Source organism: Nothobranchius furzeri, chromosome 12 (assembly GCF_043380555.1).
Source record: "Nothobranchius furzeri strain GRZ-AD chromosome 12, NfurGRZ-RIMD1, whole genome shotgun sequence".
NCBI classification, from domain to species: domain Eukaryota; kingdom Metazoa; phylum Chordata; class Actinopteri; order Cyprinodontiformes; family Nothobranchiidae; genus Nothobranchius; species Nothobranchius furzeri.
In genome coordinates this window covers 56,238,421-56,263,284 of record NC_091752.1, presented here as the reverse complement: position 1 = coordinate 56,263,284, position 24,864 = coordinate 56,238,421, and the positions used below count along the sequence as shown (strand labels likewise).

At 41.1% G+C, this 24,864-nt stretch overlaps 1 protein-coding gene across 7 annotated transcripts in view; it reads left to right on the top strand.

Moving 5' to 3' along the window:
* cep112 (centrosomal protein 112) overlaps window positions 1-24,864 on the top strand; it is a 186,984-nt gene that overhangs the window by 132,368 nt on the left and 29,752 nt on the right. For all 7 annotated transcript variants that reach the window (XR_011515758.1, XM_070542734.1, XM_070542735.1 and 4 more), the window contains one exon: window positions 5,102-5,251. Coding sequence is in view for 6 of the 7 variants with exons in the window: in XM_070542734.1 (XP_070398835.1) it covers window positions 5,102-5,251 (150 nt within the window). In the remaining variant the exon portion in view is untranslated. The remainder of the gene's footprint in view (window positions 1-5,101; window positions 5,252-24,864) is intronic.

Sequence of the window (24,864 nt, the reverse complement as noted above, 5' to 3'; positions counted from 1 at the left end):
TGGCCTTCAGAACTGCCTTAATTCTATGTGGCATTGATTCAACTAGGTGCTGAAGACATTCTTTAGAAATGCTGGTCTATATTGATAGGACAGCATCTTGCAGTTGATGGAGATTTGTGGGATGCACATCCAGGGCACGAAGCTCAGACAGGCCCGTCTGGCACCAACAACCATGCCACGCTCAAAATTGCTTAAATCACCTTTCTTTCCCATTCTGACATTCAGTTTGGAGTTCAGGAGATCGTCTTGACCAGGACCCCACCCCTAAATGTATTGAAGCAACTGCCATGTGATTGCCACGACACTGTGGCCACAGTACTACGCTATTTGCCGGCATGGTACGTCTTCTAAAACGGGCTTATGATTCTGTGTAACAAACACCTCGATGCATCAGCTATTTGAATCTCAAATCAAAGTGTTAATGGCTTTTTTTATTCCTCATGCTGTACGGTGGCTTGCTTTGCTGTTGCTGCCTTCGTCTTGAAGGGCATCTCGTCTTCAGAGCCGGAAGAACGTCTCAGTCTGTGTCTAAAAGTAAAACTACAAGCTCACCTGTCGAGATCTACTTAAGTCCCTTTTTCTTTAGTTTCTATACTCCATTCATATTGTACCAGTGTTCTGTAACGTTAATTTACCCATCATAGTGTGCTCTAGCCACACTTGTAATTGGGCCTAAACCATTATTACATGTCACCTCAGCCTATTTACAGTGAAGTAATTATTTGCTCTAAACAGTTAGAGCTTCTTTAAAACTCCCGTCCATTCAGCAGAAAGTCTGAGAAGTTCAAGCAGCTTTCCTTCAGCAGCTTAAAGATCTAAAACAACTTAAGTAGTGTTTACACTACAGAAGAGAAGGGTTTTCTTCTCGATTATGTAGTGGGCTAAAATATTACAATCATTTGACCATAATTGCACCTTGTTGCTCAAAGAGCAGAGTCAAAGGAAGGAGGGGTTTGTTGTTCTTTCTCTCTTCCCGTCTGTAAATCCCCCTATTTTTGAGTTGGCTGGCAAAAGCTCAGAGTTGAAAGCGAGGTTGACAAGCAGATGTTGTGAGAAAACGGTAGCTTATTAGGTTACACAATGCTCCACTTCAAAAGAAGTTGGATGCTGTGTGAAAGTTCATCCATGTTTGCCCGCTTTAGTGATGAAGTGTGCCACCGCAGACCAGCAATAGGTGATTAATCCTCTGTTTGGGGGGATGTAAAGCTGGATTGTGTTTAACAAACACTGATATTAAAGGAAAGTCTTTTTACAGAATGTAAATCTTTATTTTAGTGCGTTATACTTAGAATTATGCAAGAAAAGGCTGATTTTCTAAGCTAAAATATTAATATGCTCAATTAATTGAGTGTTTTTGTCACAGGTCTGTTTTAAAAAGTAGAACTGGATTTTTTCTTTCCCTTTGGGGTAACTCAGTCAAATGTAAACAAGAGGTCTTTAAACTCAAAGGCTAACCCCAGTTGTTAACCCCTCAGTGTCTGACAGGGGGCATCGCTCTGCAGCTCAGCTGCATTGCTAATAGCCCAATTAAAATCATACCATTCCATACATTATCCTGGGGGAGACTAAAGCTGCACCTTACAAGTGTGTGTGTTCCACATACACTGCACACACAAACACACACAACGCATTCACAAACACGCACCCGCACCATATGCACACACCGTGCACACCCTTTTCCATGCACATTTGATCCTTTGTCTCTATTTCTTTGCCTCTCATTCACACACACACAAACACTCACATGCATTCATACACATGGACTCTCCTAATTAAAGTCTCTCACATTCAGAGTGTGTGTGTGTGTGTGCGCGTGCGTGTGTGTGTGTGTGTGTGTGTGTGTGTGTGTGTGTGCGTTTGTGTGTGTGTGTGTGCGTGTGTGTGTGTCTCGTTGTGAGTGGTCCTCTTGGGTGACCTGTGAACTGAACAGGGCTGCGCTCTCTTTTCCTGCTTAATGATCGGATTATGGTGGGTGGTGTTTGAGGTTTTTGGTGAGAGATCATTATTTCATTCCTGATCATCCATCGAGGGAGTACATCGAAGGTGGAGGAAGATTTCTTTTATTCTTTTCTGCAGCACGCGCAGTGCATTGGAGGTCAAAGTTCACTTGAAAATGTATCTAATTAATATTATCTTTATGCTGATTTTCACGCATCACAGTGCTCACATGCAGCCTTTTAGAGGCGTGTTAAACAAGTAGCATCTTTTATTGTGTTGATTGTTTTTGTTCTTTAAATGTTGGAAATTGAATTGTTGCTGTCGGGTGTTGGAGCGGTTTTGAAAGCATTAAGAAACATTTACCTCCTGGTCAGCAGCAAACAGCAGAAATGCAAGACTAAGATCAACCTAGTGGAGAATCACAAAAAGAATCAATTTGTATGATTTTTGTTACTTTTACAAGTTGAGAGGAGCAAGTTGGGGTGGCTCGGGCATCTGGTCAGGATGCCTCCTGGACGCCTCCCTGGTAAGGCATGTCCAACTTGGAGGACACCCAAGGGTAGACCCAGGACACGCTGGAGGGACTATGTCCCTCACCTGGCTAGAGAAAGCATTGGGATTCCCCCGGAAGAGCTGGTCCAAGTAGCTGGGGAGAGGGAAGTCTGGGCCTCTCTGCTTAGGCTGCTGCCCCCGCGACCCGACCCTGGATAAGCGGTTGAAAAGGGATGGATGCATATTTATTATTTACCTACACAAAGACAGAAAATTGTCCTTTTATCAAATGAGAAATGACGATTGTTGTTGCTTTATGTTAACCAGTCTTTAAGAAGCTGAACGCAACATTATTTTTTATTAGGGCTGCACAATATATCGCAAATATATCGTTATCACGATATCAGCTTGCACAATATGCATATCGCATAGAATAGATAAATATCGCAATGAATGGTCAACTCAAATGTTTGCTGCACATAATGCATTCTGTCAATCAAACAGAAGCATCATGGTTTTTTTAACAAATCAAATAGAGCTCTTCACCCATTTGGCCAGTTGGGTGGGTTCTCATAGGTTAGATGTCCGCCCCCGAGGCGGACAGCACTTAATTTTGATGGTTAGCAAACACCTGAGCTAGCTTTGTTCTGCTCTTTCTGCTTTTCCTGGGATCCACTGATTGCCTTTTCTTGTTCATTTTCTTTTTCCCTTTCCTCGTATTTTGCTTTTCTCATTTTTATAACTTTTGTGTCATTTTTTAATGTCTTTGTTTTTTATTATTTTTGTTCCTAAATGAAGTTTTTATTTATCGCAAGTAATATCATCATTGCAATATTAATCGCAGTTATCGCATATCGCTGGTTTTCCTAATATCTTGCAGCCCTGTTTTTTATTATTAATCACTAAATTGTTTCTTTTTTCTCAAAAACATGTGAAGGTTCATGACATTCTGACGAATGCTCTCTTTTCCAAAGGTTTTCAGCCTCTCAAAAGGGTTTAAAGTTAAAGTCCCATTAGTCGTCATCACACGCTAGTAAAATAACAGCTCTGCATTTGACCCATCCCCATAGGGAGATGCAGCGGTGGCTGCACTTAGGAGCTATTAGGTGGTTTAAACCTCAATCCAACCCCTTAAAGCTGATTGTCAAGCAGGGAGGCACTGGGTCCCTTTTTAAAGTCTTTGGTATGAGCCGACCGGATCTGAACCCCGATCTCTCAGTCCCAGGGCGGACACTCTACCACTTAGCCACCGGGAAGGTTTGATCATGTATCAGATTTTTGGCTCAAATGAAAGATAATAATCTCTGCAACAACCTAATCTCTGATTATTTTAGCTCAGTGTTTTGGTGTTTACCTGTTTTTATTGTGAATGATGTGCAACATCAACACCTCAGTATGCATGTAGCTGTTGAAAAGGGAGGATGCTGTCCTTCTGAAGAGCTGAGAGAAAACAACAACATGCACAAGAAAGTGATAAAATTGTTATAGTTTTTGATTATTTAATAGATTTTGTTAACATTTGGACTAATGCATGACTCCAGTTGCTAAATGACAAAAACAAGACCTAAAAATCAGTCAGGCAACAAAGTGGCTGTCTTTGTTAATGTCGTGTTTTATTACAGAGCGTCTCTCGTTAAAGGTGGCGATAATTAGTTGTCTTTAGATATTCGGTAATGAGTTTGGAAAATGTTGTTTGATCTACTAAAGCAGATTATAGATGCCTGGCTGACTCTCAGCTACAGAGAAGGTGATGTGTGTTTGTGTTGACAGATGGTCGAGTTCACTAGTGTAGAGAGCCACCACCGCCTGGGGGTGGAGGACCAACAGATGCAAGGACTCCATAAAGCAGAATAATTGCCATGTCCTGAAACAATGCTCCCGTATTTGTTGCTTTCATGTGGCTGTCCACATTAAGTCTAATCTCCGTCTCACCGTCACTCCGCCCTCACTGTCTGTTTCTGCCTGCTCGACCCGGCTCACTGTAACTCCCACACAGCGGGGCTCGTCCTGCGGAGTGTGAACACGGTAAACAATTATCTGTCTAGCCTAAAGCTAGCAGCATCGCTGCCCTCCGTCTCCCCCTCCTCTCCCATCCCTCTCCTTCCTTTGCTCACTCTCATCTTTCCTCATCTTCTCTCTAACTGTGGCTTAAATAGAATGTTAATTTGGACTGGAGGTTTTCAAAGACGAGCCACTTCCTTTTCATCTTGGCGTGCACCGCAAGTTCACCAACATAAAGTCGTCTTGCTCTTCTAAAAGGAAGTTGTTTTTTTCTTTCCCTTCTGTTTTTTTAACTCCCTCTTTTTTTTCCCAAAGTCTTTCTTTTCTGTTTCTTCTGCTTTGTCTCTAAAAAAGACACGAGACTCTGGGAAAAGCAGTGTTTCAAGGTGACTGTTTGCCATTCAGATCCCTTTTACATGGGAAATGTGTGTGTCATTTTTCTGAAATGACTGGGATCACGTCTGCTTTTAGTGAATGTTTAGCAGTTTGCCTCTGACTGTAGGTTTCCTTTAGATCATCGTATTTAATATGCACTAAGAAATGAAAACCATTCTTTTCAGAGCAGGTTACATCCACATTACGGGTTGGCAGCCAGCCTTTTTTGTCCTGTTGATCCTTAAGCATCAAACCAGTTCTTGAACGTCCCCATTTCCTATTTTATCTCCAACAGCTGATCGCTGAGCTACAGACTTCAGTGTGCGACTCAAAAGAGGAGGCTGTTCGTTTGCAGAAGGCGATGGAAAAGCAGCTAAAGGAGGCCAACGCTTGCTGGGACCAAGAGAGACGGACAATTACCCATCACGCGGATCAGACCACCAAGGTTTGTGTGGGGTACAATCACGTCTTTAATAACATTTAATATTGATGGAATTTATTTGATGCATTTAATAAAGAAAAAAACACACATGGTCTTTCAAAACAAAAACTTAAAAGTTTAGAATTACACAATGAAATGTTTTTTATATAGTCTAATGACTAATATTCTACACATGTTCTTATTTTCCATGAACTCATTATTGTTTACGTGTTTTAATTGCATGAAGCTGGTCTACGTTTTCAAGTGGCGCTGTAGCTTTGCAGCAAAAATCAACAGAACAGCGGTGAACCCCAATATCAAGCCTAGTTTATACATCTACGTCAGCAACTTTGCACTCACACACACACACACACACACACACACACACACACACACACACACACACACATCTTGACGGAGATTTTTTCCTTTTATTCTTCTCTGTTAGCGTTGTGAAGCTATTCTCCGCCAAGACAGCAGAGGGCGTAGTGCTTTTCTGGCGCATCATGCCACCATTGCATTGTGTTTATGTATTTCTGAGACTTTTTAACACAGACAAGTCTTCATCCAGTCACCACGTCTGAACTCACGTTTCCTGTCATTTCCTGACACAAACAAAAAGCTTTGTGCTCCTTCAGTCACGGTTCTATAAACATTTATATCGTCTGACTTTTTTCGCGAGCCATTCTTCAGTCCGCTCCGTGTCTGCTGCTAGATATTTTCAGCTGTCATTTAATTTTTTGGGGACGGAGTTAAAGGAAGCGGCATCCTGACCAATCACAGGCTTGCGGTCTCCGTCGCTTCAACGTATAGATAGAAAAGTGGGCTCTACTCCGTCCGTCGTTGCGTGCCTGTTGAAGAGCCCTTGCAACGATGAATAATGGCGTTATGCGTCTTCGCACCAACATAGGTGGAGAAGTATAAACAAGGCTCAAGGCCTTAAAGTGTTCTATGTTTGTGGTTTTTGACCCTGTTCTCAACGCCCCAGGTGTGTTTTGTGTGTGTTAGATAAACCTTTAATTTGGCCCTTCAGACATCAGCTGGTTGGTGTTTTCCAAAGTCAATTCAACGAAGTATTTTTAAAATAAATACTGATTGTGTGTGTGTGTGTGTGTGTGTGTGTGTGTGTGTGTGTGTGTGCGTGCGTGCGTGCGTGCGTGCGTGCCTGTGTGTGTGTGTGTGTGTGTGTGTGTGTGTGTGTGTGTGTGTGTGTGTGTGTGTGTGTGTGTGTGTGTGTGTGTGTCTTCTAAACCTTCCAGTGAGGATGACCTCCTCATCCAGGTTCTGTTGGAGGTTTCTTCCTGTTAAAAAGGAGTTTTCCTCTCTACTGTCACTACGTGCTTGTTTAGTATGAGGATTGCTGTAAAAACAGTGGCACTATGAGTCAGTGACTCGACATAAACAGCTGGGTTTTCCTTACCTAGGAAACTACATGATCTAATTGGGATAATAAACTGAACTTAGTGGACTGATAAGTAGGTTCAGTTGGATTTTTTACTTTGTAAAGAGCCTTGAGACAACTCTTGTTGTGATTTGTGGCTACATAAAGGAACTGAACTGATTTATACATTTTAAAGCGACCTAATAGTTTACCCCCAGAGTAATGACCATAGTCCTGATTGTTATTACCTGAAAATCCACACTACTTTTGGTTTTCTCAGGTTTCGGCATCTAATTACAGTTTTTCTCCTTTCAATGTATCACAAGGCTATTTCACAGCCGGCATTTTGACTTGAAAGCATAGGAAAGACACAGGTGTATTACTGGGGGCTGCATTCCATTTCTTTACGGTCTTTAGTATTACCATTTGCTTTTATTTCTGTTCTTTTTATACAAACCTTAATCTTAACATCTCAGATGTTAGAGAACATTGCGTTGAGACGATAGAGTTAAACTTTTCCTAACCGGGTCTGTAGAAATGAGATCTCATTTAAATTCTGGACTAAATTTAGATTCACTCATTTATATTCAGCATGTTCGTGTTACTTCCATCAGTGTCAAAGAACAGAGCTTTACCTCGTCATCATACAAACACAACATTTTACCGGCACTTCAAAAACACACCCATAAACTTTTTAATGAGTGGTTTCTTAGAAACCTGAGTGCAGCTCTTTATGCACTTCTATAGTTTTTGTCTGATTTTAGTGGCCTGTAACATTAGCTAATGGAGCGGTATGTCTGCTAACTTCATCGTCCAAAATAAAAAAAGTTCTGTCTGGGTCTGACTTTAATGGAGCAGACACGGGTCGCTCTTCTTTTGTTGAAGCCCAATCACTGTTTGCATGTGCGTTGTCATTTTTACGGCTAGTTCCAAACTATATGGAGTCTTTAAGTGGATAGTATGCTTTGTGTCTGGCTGAGCCTTATAAACCCGTCTGCTGCACCCCATGACTTCTGTTGGAGCCTCTCTGTATCCGCACCATACAGCGAGTAAAATGTACTCAAGCTGTATGCTTTAGGTTTTCATTTTTAACATTCTAAAAACGACCTAGTTCACCCTCAGCAAAGCTGCTTTTTAATAATAAAGACTGTTTTTGCTCATCTTAATCCTAGTCCAATCAGATAGCTTTTTATTTTAGATACAGGATCTTTATTCTGCCAGGAGCAGACGGGAGTGGCTGAATAAATAAAGACTTGTTGTGTCTGTGATTGGTACTCGTATAGAAAGGAAGCAAATCTGTGAGCCTCCACTAAAGTGTGCTCCTTTCAGGCCCTGGTAGCCCACAAATACTTTTACAGAGTTTATACTGAATTCTCAGATTTGCTATAAAATTGCTAAACTAAAACTCTTGTTTTCTGTTTTCAACCTTCACTTGTTGCTGCTGTGGCTGGTGTTTTTATTAATTTTTTTGAGATCCATCAGATAATTTAAAGTGACAGTGTGTATTTTTCCTGGCAATAGGGGGCAGTAGATACCTAAATCATTGCAAGCAAGCTGTATTATTGTGTTGGAGTAAGACCCTACCAATGGATGCCCATTAGGGTCAAAAAAGCCCGGCGAGTGCAAACTTCAGCAAAATGACAAGCACATCAGACTCCTTTTCATCACTGGCAATGAGTGAAGAGGTAAATGTGTAAAACAACAACGTTTATGAATGTTGAAGGTTTGTATTCATTTGTCACAAATCAGTAAATGTGTTTTGTCCTCATGGCCTCCCGTAGGAGGAAACATAGCATCTAATATGGCGTCGCCCGGAGACTTAGACCTGCTCCATGTATTTAGGCTTGATTTTTATGGTTATATGTTACGAAGCCGCCAATTTTTTCAACAACTGGGCATAATTCCGTTCATTTTCAACAACATTTTGATGGATATTTCCAGAGATTAACAATAAAAACGATACATTGTCACTTTAATATTTTCCAATAAGATGACTAATGCCATCAAATGGTATAGTCACATTATTGTAAACATCTTCAAGTTGTTGTGAGCTGTTGTGAGAGCTTTATTATTCTGCGCTAGTTCGTAAATGATGTACTGAATCCATTCCCAGTCCCTGCACTGGCCCCACAGCATGATGGAACCACCACCATATTTTGCATATTTTACTTCCATTGCATCACTCTCACATGCAGCATCTCCTTGTGTAAAGTGCACCAAATAGTTGAACGATGCGCAGAGACTTTATCTGCAGCAAGATGATGTTGTAGATCTTTGGTGCTGGTCTGTGGGCTGACTCTGGCTCTTCTCACCATTCTTCACTTCTGTTTATCCTAGATTTTCCTTCCTCTGCCACTTTGAGCCTTAACTTGAACTGTGCCAGTGGTCTTCCATTTCCTCAACATGTTCCTAACTGTGGAAACATACAGCTGAAATCTCTGAGACAGCTTTCTGTAAACTTCCCCTAAACCATGATGGTGAACAATCTTTGTTTTCAGGTCATGTGAGAGTTGTTTTAAGACCCCCCATGTTGCTGCTATTCAGGAAAATGTTAAAGGGGAGGGAAACTTACAAGTGCCCCCCTTAAATACTATTTCTCATAATGGGATTCACCTGTGTATAAAGGTCAAGAGTCACTTAGCTTACTAAACCAATTACCAAACAGTGCCCAGATTTATGCACCTGCCTAATTATGTTTAAACAATTATTGTACACTTTCTGTAAATCCTATAAACTTCATTTCATTTCTCAAACATCACTGTGTGTCTCCTATGTGATGTATTTAACCCTCCCACTGTCTTTATGGGTGACCCCGCAAGGAAAATTGACCATTGAGCAGGATTGATGGTTTATCCCTTGAGGTCCACGTGGCAGGGGTGGGGTGGTGCTCACTCCTCACCCCTGCCACATGGACCCAAGGGATAAACCGTCAATCCTGCTCAATGGTCAACTTTCCTCGCGGGGTCACACCCATTAGTACAGTGGGAGGGTTAACTGAATTTTTTTTATTGTAACAACCAACGATTTATTTTATTATTTATTCATGAAGATTAACGAGGCTGCCCAAACTTTTGCATCCCACTGACCGTTATGGTTTGGGGTACCTGTTATTGTTGCGTCCAGTGACGGGCGATATTTGGGCCTTCAGGTTTAACAACTAATTCATCACACTGATGTTACTATTACAAGCCACACATCCTGTTCAGACCACATGGATCCATTCCAGATTTGCTGTATTTATCACTTTATAGCAGCAGGATGTTCATGGAGCAAACTGAAGGGGGGAGCAAGTGACAGGGTGCTGGTAGAGATTACACACCCCTCTTTATCAGTTAATAAATTTTAGGGGGAATTTTGAGTGTGAATATAGTTTTTATTAAAACTAGAAACCCAGATAGAATAGAATAGTATAGACTTTATTGTCCCATAGTGGAGAAGTTCACTTGTTAGAGCATCACCAACATTTAAGAGAATAAAAATGTGACGTAAATACTGATTGTGTGCCTGCGTATGAGCGTGCGTGATAATAACAAAGGTATGTATACACACATAGGCAGTAAGCTATTATTGTAACCTTCGACCACTAAAAACCACAAATAAAATAGAAAATCTTGGGCTCCAGAACTATGCAGCATACTGTAGGGGAAACAGACATTCTATGTAAATCCGGTATTGCACAAGTGTTGAACACATACTGAGTATTGCATTGATTTAATTGTGTACCAGGATAATGGGAACTTTAAACTTTTACATTGCTGCTGTGTCTCGTATATCACCAGTTCTTGATCAATATTTACATTTTTTCATATGTATATAAAATGCATAGTACTCACTGCAGTTGCTGACTATTTATCCACCCTCCTCTCTTCATATAGGATCATTTCAATGACTGTAGAGCTGATCTTTGTGCTTCGTTTCACCAACTAGCTAGTCAGGGCTGGTCTGTGGCCTAGACGGGTAAATGCTGAGAGTGTGCTCCATCGAGGAGACACAAACAGAGGAAGGAAAATGCAACATTCCACTACTAATAAAACTAGTATTAATGAGGCCACTGTGGCGCTCCCTTTGTGCTCTAAATAAAAGACAAATATGAACAATAACATAATAAAAAAGGACTTTCTTCTCAGTTGCGGTGCTGACTACTTAGTCATGTGATGCTTAAACACCTCAGGGTCAGAGGGAAGGTCACGCCATTTGACACAGGTCACAGACAGATCTGTTGTCATTTCTAAATGAAAAGACCATCAAACACTCTGGTGTGCAGTATTTGAGGAGCGGAGAAGAGGAGGAGGAGGATATTGTTCCAGCTTCCATTGCTAGTTTAGCAAAAACCAGTTTGGGTATCAGCGGATTTGGGTCTTTTTCTTCTGTCTCGGTGGGAAATTCTCAGCCCAATGGCGTACGGTCGTGACAAAGTCCAATTGCTATGTTTTAACCCTACTAGACTTCAAAGTGTTATGTACTACTGAGCTTGGTCTTAAGGCTCTTAACTTTGTGTGTTGTGACCTTGATTCACCCTGATGCAGCACTTATGGGCTCATCAAGACTTGGGGCTCAGCATCTGTGTTGGGAGCAGTTTCCATTATCTCTGTCTTCAGTTTTAAGATATCCACCCACCAATATGACTCCAATTAATGGTTACATTTCATCATAAAAGCCAGATATTTAGTGGTGAGGGTTTATAAACCAGTGAGGAAATGGATATTAGTCAGACAGGAAAGAAAAAGAGAAATAAGGAAGTAACATAAAGATTCTGTGTTAACCTAAAGAAGAAATAGAGGGAAAGGGTGGAACAGCTAACCATGAGGAAAAACAGAAAGAGGGATGAAGTGTGAGAGTTGAGAAGAAAAAGGGGGTAAAAGAAAAGAACAGCGGAGAGCTGTCACTGCGCCATCGGAGGGAGTGTGTCGCCTGCTGACATTGTTTCCATGCTGCTCACTTCAAAGGACTCGGATTATGAAGAGAGCGAGGGGCTTCAGACAATGGGAGGGGAAGAAAATAACATCAAAGTTAGCCGCACATTTGAATTGGGATAATCCCAAAACAGTTGTTCTGAATGCATGTTGCACCGGATCAGATGTCCTTCTTTTTTTTTTTCCTTTGCCAGCCTCATTCTGCTGTTTCTAGCCTGAATTTAGCTCCTGCTGTGGCTCTACTGTACTTGGACCTCTTAAAAGTGGGTGTGAGCTGCAGAGATCTTCTCATTAAAGACCTTTTTAGAGCCTTGGTAGAACCGTGAAGTATGCTCATATCTGTTTTTGTACATGTGAGGAATATGTAGCTTAAAACGAGGCTGTTGCATTCATCCGCTAAGCTCATCAGTTTGGCTCACATATACATGAAAAATGTAACCGTATGTTTTTGTGTGCTATAAGCAAACTAATGATTCTATATGATAGAGTCAATAAGGAAGAGTCATTCATGAGAAACCAATACAGTAACAGAAATAAAGATGTATTTGTGTCTTTTTAAACAAATATTGCACATTACAGATATTCTGTTTCCACTGCTCTGATGGTTCACAGCTTTGTGTTAAAAGGATGGAAACCAGGTGGACTTTTCTTTGCTAACACAATGGAACATGTTGGTTCTCTGCTTATGGTATTTAAGTTTCGTTAAAACTTAAGGCAGAGTCATTTGACGCTAAAAGGAACCAGAACACCCCCGTGGCTGGCTGCAGTACAAGTTTTAAACCTTTCCTCCTCCATGTTGATGAAAGTGACGTGATCAAAAGTACTCATTGACTCGAAATGACACTTTGTTTTTATGTTGGTGCTGCATGTTCTAGTATTAATTTTTTTCTTATACACTCTGCTGTTATTTGTTATTTGCTGCCTCGTGTAAATGTTTGTTTTGGGGCCGATCCTGGCTTCAAAATACACAATATGGCAGTTCTTACATCTGTCATTATGCTCCAGGGCAGCTGTAGCTACATTGTAGCTCATCACCAGCATGTGAACGTGTGTGTGAATGACTGATGTGTTGTAAAGTGTCTTGGGGGTCAGAGGAATTACCCAGATGTTTTGACTTGAAAGGTGAGCGAGAGGAGTAGGGACAAGCACTATGTCAACCTGCAGTGAATTTAGCTTAAATGCCTGCTTGGAATAGCCTTGGGATTAGATTAAATAGGGATTTTTCTGGCACAAATTGTGATTTAAATTCAAGTTAAGCTTTTCTTCAAATCAAGGTTCAGCACATTATTTTACAATATAACATTTACAAACATGACATCATACCATCAAACGCTTCCACCTCCTGAGGAGGCTGAGGTTCTTCAAAGGTAATTCTGTAGGGTTTGAGTGCTTTAAGAGATCAATAGATATTACCTCTACTTATGACCGATAAGCTGTGATCTAAATATAGAATATCACCCTGCCTGGTCTTTATTGTGCTTTAATCAGAAGATTCTAGGATTCTTTATTTATTAGGGGATTGTACACACTTTGTTTTGATTCAGAAAACAGTCAGGTTTATAAAAGTAAGAATTTATTTTACAAACAATTAAAACATGACAGGCTGGTTTACTAACATTTACTGTGATGTATGAAACCTATGTGTGAATGCGATGATAGTCAGAACTTCCGTATCTAGGAGAGCTGAGTTCTGGATGTAAAAGAATTTGGTTTGCGTTAAGCTATGAGGTTGATTATTATCAAAACCACATCCAGACACAATCTCACTGTGTTCTACCTACCCAAGTGGAGACGCCCTTTTTGGATCCGAGATGTCGGGGGGGTCGGAGACCCCAAGTACCGGAGTCCGTAGATTAACTGCAGTGCGACCAGGTCAGTCCAGAGTCATCTCAGGTAACGACAGTTGGAACTAGTTTGCGTCTCAGGAGTAACTCTTAAGGAGTTGAATAAATCAGCTTGTTCTGCAGGAACTGTTTTGTTGTATCAGCTTCGCAGGTGCAAAAATGTTTTGACGACGTGTCAAAAGCTTTGGTGGTTAAAGAGGTGTGCTTCAGGTGGCAGGTCTGAAGCTTCTCCAGAACTGAGGGAAAACCAGAGTAATCTGGTTTTAATGTTCTCATGTTATGACTGTAAAGCCAACCAGAGGTTGACAAGTTTGAGGATTATTACCAAGAATCTCAGAAACACGCCTCCTTTGATACCAGAGGCTCTGATCTGGAGGAAAGGCTATTTATGTGTCATGGGTTTAACTTTACCTTACTTTGTCCTTGTGTGAGTGCAAATGGTTATGACTTTGTCAAGTAAACATGCAATCAATCATTGAGAACAGATTGAAACATTTCATTATTTTATAATCATAAGTAGCAATAAACAAACATTTATTTACTGATTATCTAGCTTATAAGTTTTAGAGGTTCATATTTAATTTTTAAATCTTCTTTCTTCTGTGAAGCAAGGAGTCTTAGATAAAAGGGTGCTCTGTGAGGAACCTTGAGGAGAGAATGTTATTATGATTCCAGGATGTCAACAAGCAGTGCAGGATCTTGTGGCTTGTTGGCAGATAGAATATAAAATCCACCTCGTCGTTTTTGTCTTTGTCTTCCTCCGCTTATCCGGGTCCGGGTCACGGGGGGCAGCACCCCAACTAGGGAGCTCCAGACCGTCCTCTCCCCAGCCACCTCCACCAGCTCCTCTGGCAGGACCCCAAGACGTTCCCGGACCAGATTGGAGACGTAACCTCTCCAACGTGTCCTGGGTCGACCCGGGGGCCTCCTGCTGGCAGGACGTGCCCGAAACACCTCCCTAGGGAGGCGTCCAGGAGGCATCCAGACCAGATGCCCAAACCACCTCAACTGACACCTTTCGATCCGGAGGAGCAGCGGTTCTACTCCGAGTCCCTCCCGAATGTCCGAGCTCCTCACCCTATCTCTAAGGCTGAGCCCGGCCACCCTACGGAGGAAACTCATTTCGGCCGCTTGTATCCACAATCTCGTTCTTTCGGTCATTACCCAAAGCTCATGACCATAGGTGAGGATTGGGACATAGATCGACCGGTAAATCAAGAGCCTGGCTTTCTGGCTCAGCTCCCTCTTCACCACGACAGATCGGCTCAGCGCCCGCGTCACTGCAGACACCGAACCAATCTGCCTGTCGATCTCCCGATCCCTCCTACCCTCACTCGTGAACAAGACCCCGAGATACTTAAACTCCTCCACTTGAGGTAGGACCTCTCCCCCGACCCGGAGTTGGCAAGCCACCCGTTTCCGGTCGAGAACCATGGTCTCAGATTTGGAGGTGCTGATCCTCATCCCAGCCGCTTCACACTCGGCCACGAACCTACCCAGCATGAGCTGAAGGTCAGTGCTGGATGAAGCTAGGAGGACCACATCATCCGCAAAAAGCAGAGACGAGATTCTCCTGCCACCGAACTCGACACACTCCACACCACGGCTGCGCCTAGAAATTCTGTCCATAAAGGTAATGAACAGAACCGGTGACAAAGGGCAGCCCTGGCGGAGTCCAACCCTCACCGGGAACAGGTCCGACTTACTACCAGCTATGCGGACCAAACTCACGCTCCTCTGGTAAAGGGACTGAATGGCCCTTAACAAAAGGCCACCCACCCCATACTCCTGGAGCGTCCCCCACAGGGTGCCCCTGGGGACACGGTCATAAGCCTTCTCCAAATCCACAAAACACATGTGGATTGGTTGGGCAAACTCCCATGCACCCTCCATCACCCTTGCAAGGGTATAGAGCTGGTCCATAGTTCCACCTCATGTGATGAAATTAGGTCTGTAGGTCAATCGGTCAATCTGTAGGTGAAACTGACCATTTGTGGACATTACAATTCCCATTTGCCAAAATGCTTCTATCACTCTGTTATTGATTCTGTTATTCACTCTGCTGTGGTCGGTTGAGGTGCAGGCAGCTCTCACTTAAACAGAAAGAGACTGAGCAAGCTAGTTAAAAAAGCTAGCTCAGTTATGAGCTGCCAACTAGATTCTGTTGAGGAGACGTGTGAAAGGAGGATGCTGTGGAAGGTGACCTCCATCTTGGAAAATCCCTCCTACCCGCTACATTCCACTGTGGAGACCATGGACAGCTCCTTCAGCCGCAGACTGAGACATCCAAGATGTAAAACGGAACACTACCATAGGTCATTCATCCCCTCTGCAGTAAGAGTGTATAACGCATCAGTTTAACTGGTACTGGCATTATCCTGGTACACCAGAACATCAATGCAATATTAAATGTGTTCAGCTTGTGCAATACCAGATGTACATTAGTATGTCTGTGTCCCTTATGCTACATACTTCTGGAAACACACTTTTTTTATTTATGTATTGTTTTTAGTGGTTAAAGGTTACAATTATAGCTTATTGCCTTTGTGTGTTTTCTCTGTGTGTGTGTTGCTGTAATGAGTACATTTCCCCACTGTGGGATTAATAAAGTCTATTCAGTTCTATGGCTCGGTTGCCATAACACCACAAACCCCGCCAGCTGCTACACTTTTCTAATCAAGGGAAAACCCCGGATGTCTACAGTAGTTGACGCCACAGATCCTGGGGCAGTCAGGAGCATTACAAAAACCTGCAGCTTTGGCGATTGTGTTATTTGAAATCACAATTTGATCAGAAAATTATAGATCATTTAGCCCTAACACACGCCATCAAACATGAACACTTCCACTCATCTTATACACAGGTGTGTGTGAGATGGACCTGAATGAATGAGTCCAGATGCTGCAAAGCTTAATGCAAGTTAAGATGATTTAACTTTACTGCAGCATGAAAAATGATTACTGTCTTTGTGCAACCTAAACATTTTCTAATCAAAATCAGCATGTGGGAAGGGTTAGATGGAACCCTAAAGCATGAGCATGCTTTAAACTCACTTCTGCAGATTTAGAATTTTGGATTTTTCTTTTTCCACTGGGCTGATTATTCTTACATGTGTAGAAGAATTGTTTTGAATGTAGAATCACAGTCAACTTTAACAAAAACGGATTATCTTGCCCAGTAGGAACAAATCTGCACAGTTTGTGTGAAATTCACAAAAGCCTATGAATGGGAGACATGTGCCTGAAGTGCTTTCAGCTGGCACAGCTTGCCAACATTAAAATAAGGTTTTATCCATCATTTACAGGGAGAAAAGACCCGTCTCTGGAAATTACTGCTGTGGCATAAAACGTCTCATTTTAAGGCCATCACTATTTGCTTCACGCACTTAATGTAAAATATTTAACTACTCATAATTAGTAGGAACTGCAGGCCAGTAAAGAATAAAGTGGAGCAGCCTGATTCACGGCTGCTTTTTACAATAAATAAGTCAACCAGGCCTGTCATAATAGATTTGATTTATATTCTCTGTTTTAAGTGACCCATCTTTTTGAAATCTACAAATAACTTTTTTAAACGTAACACTCTTTCCGCTCTATGTCGATTTCCTCTTATGTACAGGATGGAAGATGTTCTTGTTGTTTTTACGAGTTCTTTTGTAACTTATTCAATTCAACCTGGAGCTCACTGAACTTTATTTTTCTCCTTTTTTCTGCCATTTCTTTGCCTGGAGCATTTGAGGTGGAATCTCTTGTTTGGGTGGTGCCAGGACAAATGGTGCAGATTGGAATGAATCAACAGGAGAGACAGAAAGGGGAAGTTTCAATGTACAGTGATGTGAAAGTGTATTTGTCTCCTTAGAAATTTCTTCTGGTTTTGCTGTTTATCACACCGAAAGGTTTCAGATCAGAAAATCACATCCAGTGTTTAAAGATGGTTTTATGGCGTTGTCTATGTAAACCATCCTGGCCCTGTGTGAAATTTCCCCTCCTCCTAAGACCTGAATTAACTACCTTATTTGGAAAGATTTTTTCGGTTTTACAATGGCCTGAATCTCTGTCTGAGTAAAGAAATCACTTCGACAAAGGTTGTCTGACAACATGGAGGAGTCGGTTTATCTCAAAAACAACATAATATGCTCTGTTCTGAAGAAAATGTCTGCTGACCCAATACAACTCAAAGGCTCGTCTCACGCTTGCCAAAAACACCTTGATGATCCCAAAGACTTCAGTGAAAATAGTCTGTAAACTTATAAAACAAAAGTGGGATTTTCTGGAAAGTGTTTGTCTTATTTCTTCTGGTGTAAAACTAACACTACATTTCAGATAAATAACATCATAACCACAGTAAAACACAGTGGTGGTAGTGTGATGATCTGGGGCTGCTTTGCTTCTGGAGTTGGACCACTTGATGTAGTAACTAAGTAAGTAGTAAGTACATTTTATTCATATAGCACTCATCACAGACAGAAAATCACAAAGTACTTCACATAGATCAAAACAAAACATAAAGTCATAAAATAATGAGCTTAAAACTGAAATAAATTAAAATCAGAACAACAAAGTCATAGAATTATAAAATACCGTAAAACAAATGAAAGATGATTACAAATTTGAGTTAAAATAATAAGAAAATAAAAGACTTAGGTAAAAGAAGCTTTAAATAAAAGGGTCTTCAGCTGTTTTTTTAAAAGTGTCCAGACTGTCAGTACTACGTAAGGATAAAGCGAGATCATTCCATTGTAACTGATGGAGTCTGGAATTCTGCTCTCTAGCAGAAACTCCTGAAGGAAGATGTCTGACCTTTGACCTTAAACAGGCTGTTAATGCTGGAAAACTCTATCCTGGAAATCTAAACAAACCGCAACATTATCAAAATATTTTGCTCTGCATGCCGGTCTAGCCACGCTCCATTATAACCTCAAGTCTGCCATTAGCCTGAACAGTTTTATGTCCAGCCAGTCAGAGCGCTCTGTTTATAGAGAGGCATTAAGGTGGCTTAGCAAAAGAGCTGTGATGAAGAACTACAAAGATGGCGGCAATTCAGGATTGGCGCACATTTGAAACGGCTTTGGCATCAACTTTGGACGATTTAAACTTGGCATTTTCTTGGAGAAATGAGCAGATAGAGGTACTTCTCTGATGGTGTATGGCAGACTGCCTCATTGACTGATTTCCATAACGATGGGTACATCACGTTGTTTGTTGGTCTGATTTAGGGTTGTCACGGTATGAAAATTTAACCTCACGGTTATTGTGACCAAAATGATCACGGTTTTCGGTATTATCGCGGTATTTTTTAAACAGTGTTGCATATGTTCAGAAAGCATTGATAGTCCTGTTCTACACAAACTGAAATAGTTTTGAAAAGGTTTAACAGTGTTTATTAAACCTAAAATAACACAAAGCCTTAGCAAAAGTGCAACTTTTCACAAGTAAAGGAACAAATAGCTTCTTTTTCTGGAACATGTTACAGTAGTCAGTGCAGGTTTAAATTATACAAATCCAAACATTCAAAACATAAACAATATGTAAACAAATCAAAGAAACACCACTTGTTTTCTCATATACTTGTTTTCTTCATTATCAAAATGAAAATCTAAAACTCCAGTCCACACTTGACTTGAGCACTGTACAAGTCAACCTTAAAAAATATGTATTTAAAATAAATAGCCACTTTAAACAAATTACTAAAATAACTACTACACTATGTAATGGCATTGAATAAGTAAACAAATCAATGACAAGGAACTAATTGTATATTTCTCTTCACCATCAACAAATACGATGCTTCATCCAGCAACAGGGTGTCCGTGACACGGTTTAAATGCTGGCAGAGGACGCTGCGGCTGCAGTATATAGTGACTCGTTGCATTCTCCCTCAGCCAGAAGTCCTCACGTCATGCATTTAAGCTAAAATGCTAATGTTAACTTACCTTGCACTGGCTGTAGAGACGTGGGTGATGGTCACGCAGATGTGCCATTAGATTCGAAGTGTTGCTGCCTTTTGCAGACACTTGTTTCCTGCACGTTCTGCAAACGGGATAGCCGTCTTCTATTAACTGTCCCTCAGCGTTTTTCAGAAATCCAAAATATGCCCATACTTCCGAGTTAGTCTTCTTTTGAGGGCTGATGGATGTCCTGGGCGCTGCCGTCTCCTCCTTCGGCCATCATTTCAGCTTCAAAGTTTTGGTAACGTTGCAAACTAAAAAGTGCGTGTGCGCGCCACGGGAACTTCAGCTGAAACGACGGTGGCTGGTAAGGGTCACCGCGCTGAAACCGCGGCCACGGTAAACCCACCGAGATAATTTAGTTTTGTAAAAACTGGACGGTTATTTTTATTGTCAACTTTTTTACCGGGGTTTACCGCTATACCGGTTACCGTGACAACCCTAGTCTGATTGGTACTAGCGTTGTCCAAAAGCATGCAGAGACACTTTGAAAGACAACCATAGAGTCCGTCCAATGACTGAGCTCTTTCTATGGGTCGTGGCCAGACTACACTAGGTAGAGCGGGTTGGTAAGGTTGCAGTATGGCTGGGCGATATGAGAAAAATCTAATATCCTGATATTTCTTTTGTAATATCATGATATAAGATATATCCTGATTTTTTAGATAACTTCCCAAATGTAATGTTGAGACATAAATTGCCAAAGATTGCACAGGAAAAAAGTTGAGTTATAGGCTGGTAAGAATTTTTATTATAGTGTCTTTACGTGTTCATGGTATTATAATGATATATTTGAGTTAACAATGGTATCCTGTCCTTTCTTTAATCCATTTTGAACACTGACTACAGCTAAATCCACTGATGCACCCATGCTGCTCGTGGCTCAGTTTAAGGAACAAAGTAGAATCCAGCTGCTGGTATTTATTTGTTGTTGGTGGTGTTAATATCGAAACTAAATATATCTGTAGGGCTTTAGACCCAGGGCAGAGTTTTATACCTCAGACCAACCCACTTCATATCATGACCTGTTATTAATAATATCATGTTTTCTTTACACCAATCAGAATTTTCTGTAATGTTCACAGACACTCAAACCTTATCAAATAAAATTAATATTAAAATGAAAAATGATTAATACTCTTTTTTTTCATTAAGATTAGAGCTGAAACAACTAATCGATTTAATCGATTATAATCGATTATTAAAATAGTTAACAACTTTTTTAGTCATCGATTAGTTGTTTAATAATCATATTTTACCGCATAAAGTCTATTTTTACCACAATCTGACATCGGTTACAAGCTGTTAAATTTGCCGCCAGTGTGTGGCAGTAATGAGCCACTGATCTACCAGTGGAGCCGTAGAAGAAGAAATGAGCCAATGAGTGCCCTCGGTTTTCATGACGTATCACGTTACTGACGCTCATCTTGCTGTGAGAGATGGCGGAACAAGAGGAAATACGGAAGAAAAATAGAAGCGACAAAATTTTAGAGAAACCCCGGACAAAAACCTCACGAGTATGGGAGCACTTCACTAGATGCATTGAAAAGGCAAAATATGCAAAAACCATCTAGCATGGCACGGAAGCACGACGTCCCTAAGTGAACATTTGAGACGAAAACGTGGGGGCTGAGGAAGAGCACCGCGGTCAAGTGAGCCGTCATTTGGAAGAGCCAGCCCGGTAAGTAACAGAAAATAAACAAGCTGGACTTAGTGTTTTAGCTGAGTTCGTTATAGTGGATGTTAAACATGTTTTTTTGCCGCGTCAGTCTACGGTGTTCTACTTCTGATTGACTAGATGCAATCGTGAATCTCCTCCGTGTTGTGTATCATGCGCTTGCCAAATTTAGCACGTCTGTTTATAAGAATGTTCTCGTTAAGAGAAAAACGGCACAAACCCATAACTATGTTCCTCATTCAAAAAAGGACAACTCTGCGGTGAAAAATATACAGACGAGCTGTGTCCAGGTGAATATAACGCGGCATAGTTGTACGCTTTCAATTTTTAAATACAGGAGAAATTCAGAAAAAGTCATTTTTTTACTATTAAAAGGCTGTTTTACTATCTAACGCTGTAAAACGCCTCACAACACATTTTTATCATGTTTCTTAAACAGTATTACACAAAATAATCATTTTTCACATTTTTCTAGCTAATTTAAACACTCCCGACTCAAAGTAAAAACCTCATGAGCTTCTTACTTAGAGCTTTTTAATAGTAAAAAAATTAGACTTTTTTTCTGAATATCTCCTGTTGCGGGCTATTTTGTAGAACGTAACCCTCAAAATAAATGATCACTGTATATTGTTAATTAATTCAAATAATATAATATTGATTTAGTGTTGTAGTGTGTGTGCTGCTTTATTTTATATGTGTACTTATTTCAGTCTATTTGTGTTTCTTATGCAGAAAAAAAACAAGCAACGATGGACAACTACATGGGGAAAGAGACACTCACCCCCCAGCAATTCATACCACTTACAAACTCTATTCTAAACATGCTGGTAAAAGACATGAGGCCACTATCCATGGTGGAAGGAGCAGGCTTCCAGCTAATGCTAAAAAATTATTCTGGACTGATATTTTGCACTGTTTAGCTCATTTTATACTGCTGACTGTGTTCATGTGCAATAAAATAGATTGCAGTCAACTGCACAATTCTCTTATGTTTTTTTTTTCTTAACTGAAATGCATCCATCACTTGTATAGGTTAAATAGCTAAACAATAACAAACCGATTAATCGATTAATCGAAAAAATAATCGACAGATTAATCGATTATGAAAATAATCGTTAGTTGCAGCCCTAATTAAGATTAGTTTTCTGTGAAGACTTGTATTTGATGTTGTCCAGCATAAGCAGACATTTGCTTATTTCTAACAGAGCTGAGCTGTGGGAGAACATATTCTGGCTTATTTAATTATATTTTCTATCATCTTTGGGTTTAGTGTATTTATTAACTTAATATTAATTATAAAATTATAAATAACAGGTCACTACAGTCTGGGCATTAGTGTGACTAGATTCTACAAAGTTTTCATAAATAAACACATAACTTAGATCTGTGGCTCGCATAAAACCAAAACCAAAGCACACCGCAAGAGCCAGCTTGTAATGAGTGTGCACACTTTTGCCACTTGGACGATGCGGAGCGGTGGGGAAACTGGAATACTGACGTAACACCGGTGCACAGAGGTGCAGGTTTCAGTTAGCAACAGGAGAGGGCAAACACAGTGAGAGAAACATAGAGGGACCGGACTGAAAGTTTTTGAGATAAACTGCGGGAAAAGTGTGTGTTTAAGCTCCTCATTAGAAAAAAAAACACCCACATCCCCCGCGGGTGCGACGCCCATGATCTAGTGCTGTTTTTCTTCGGAACGAGCTCATCTAACTCCTCTAAAGTTTTCGTTTGCTCATCCAAAACTCCCGCTGTCACCATATTCTTCTCATTCTTTTCAACATGCACATAGTTAGTGGAGGAAGACATGTGACCTTGCTGGAGCACTCTGATAGTGTCACCGTCGTCACTAGGCACATTTTCCGGTTGTGGGGGGAATTTGTGATGCATTGGCATGGTGTCGGAGTTTTTATTTTTTCTAACAAATCAGACTTGCAGCTTAATATTGCTTTGACAGTTTATACTCAATGGTAGCGATAGAGCTATTTTAGCCACCGTACATCCAAAAACACGTTATACATCGAGTATACTCGTTATATCGCCCACTTCTAAGTTGGAGGTTCGATTCCGGCTCCGACCAGAGAATGCTGCCGAAACTGAAAGCAAAACCTATCTCCTCGCTGTGCGTTTGTCATTTAAACACCTTAATATAACAGCTGAAGTGTCTCCTCAGCCATTATTAGTGTCTACAGGAGTTATTCACTAAATTAAACAAATCAGCTGTGTTCACAAACTAAAACATGCAGGAAAAATTTCTGGAAGCAGACAGCAGCGGCAGGCACGTCAGCTCAATTTTTTCTAAGTCCAACAGACCGGTCCAGCACTCTGAAGTTGCAAGTGGAATATTCTGGCCACAGGCAGGCGATAGGGGCTGGGTGGTCTTTCATTAACCCTGTAAATGGGACATTTTAGCACATACTGCCTCAAGAAAATGATTGAAAAATGTGAAAAAGTTGTAAAGTTTCTCTGTAACTCAGGTTATCTGAAAGTGAAATTTGTTTTCTTATCTGAAATATGTAATCATGACCAAAAAATAAATAAAATCAGGAGACATCAGTGGGGGGTTAAATCCCTTTGATCTCCAATCCATTGTATGGTGGTCCCAAAGCCTGAGTGCAGGCTTTTTTACTGTCTAGGTTTTTATATCAGATGAAGGCCACTTTGGCACCTTGTGGAATAATTTGTGGTTAAGATATTTACTCACTGGTGTTTTTCTGTCTTGGTTTTTTCACCCTGGAGATGTGCATAGATCCGAGGAGCAATATGAACATTAATGATGAGGATTTTCAGATAACTTGACTAAATTCTTTGTGTTTTTGTGGATATTTTCAGTGCCTTTGCCTGTGCATGCACCTATGTATGCATGTGCTTATGCACTTACTTGAAATGTGAGGCTGCCATATTCGACTGAACTCGAGCCCACGTTACACTGCCAAGAGAAAGACACACACACACACACACACACACACACACACAGACCTTGAGTCTATCTTCCCAACTCTATCTTTGAACTCTTTCTGTCTCAAACTCTGTTTCTACCCTCACATTCAGCAGCACACATGCTCACCTCACCCTGCCAAAAGGAAGAGGTGGCTGGTGAATAAACAATGGCACTCCGCCCATAGTGTCACCCGCCTGGGCTTTGATCAGCACCGCTGTTCCTGCTCACAGCAGCTCTTCCTGTCTTTCTTACCTGCCGAATGCAGCACGCACGCATCCACCTATAACCCTGTGTTTGTGGGCCTACATGCAACCTCTCCTCACTCAGGTCCTCAAGTCTTTATCTGTACCTTTCTCACACAAACACAGCTTTGAGTTAGGGCTCTTTTTCTGCACAGGGTTGCATGCTCTTGCATACACCTCCATATAGCCCGTGTAACACACACAAGCAGGAACACACACCTTTGATCCAGGCACATCCAGCAGCAGCTTGTGGTACCAGTCAAAGAGAAGGTCCCGGTCCTGTGGGGTGAAATGACAGTAGACGCGTTACATAATGCAACAGTGACCATTGTCTCACAATGTTTGAGGATAAGAGGGAATATATGAGGCATGCTGTCCCTTGTACACTACTCATTGTATTCTTTGTCAAATTCACTGTTGATGTAGTCTTTGTGATCCAGTTGCAGGGCTTTTGTGCATGCATAATAATAACAAGGGGTCCTGCTCTCTCTCACACACACACACACACACACACACATACACACACTTTGATTGGGGCTAGTTGTAGCAGCTGCAGTTTGTCAGTAGTTGTGTAGTTATATATGCATTAGTTTCTGAGCGGGTTGAAAGGATGACTTTGCCTGTGGGAAGGAATGGCACTGGATCAAGAACAGGTGTGCTGAATTCTCTGCTGCTGAGGCAAAAAGCTGCT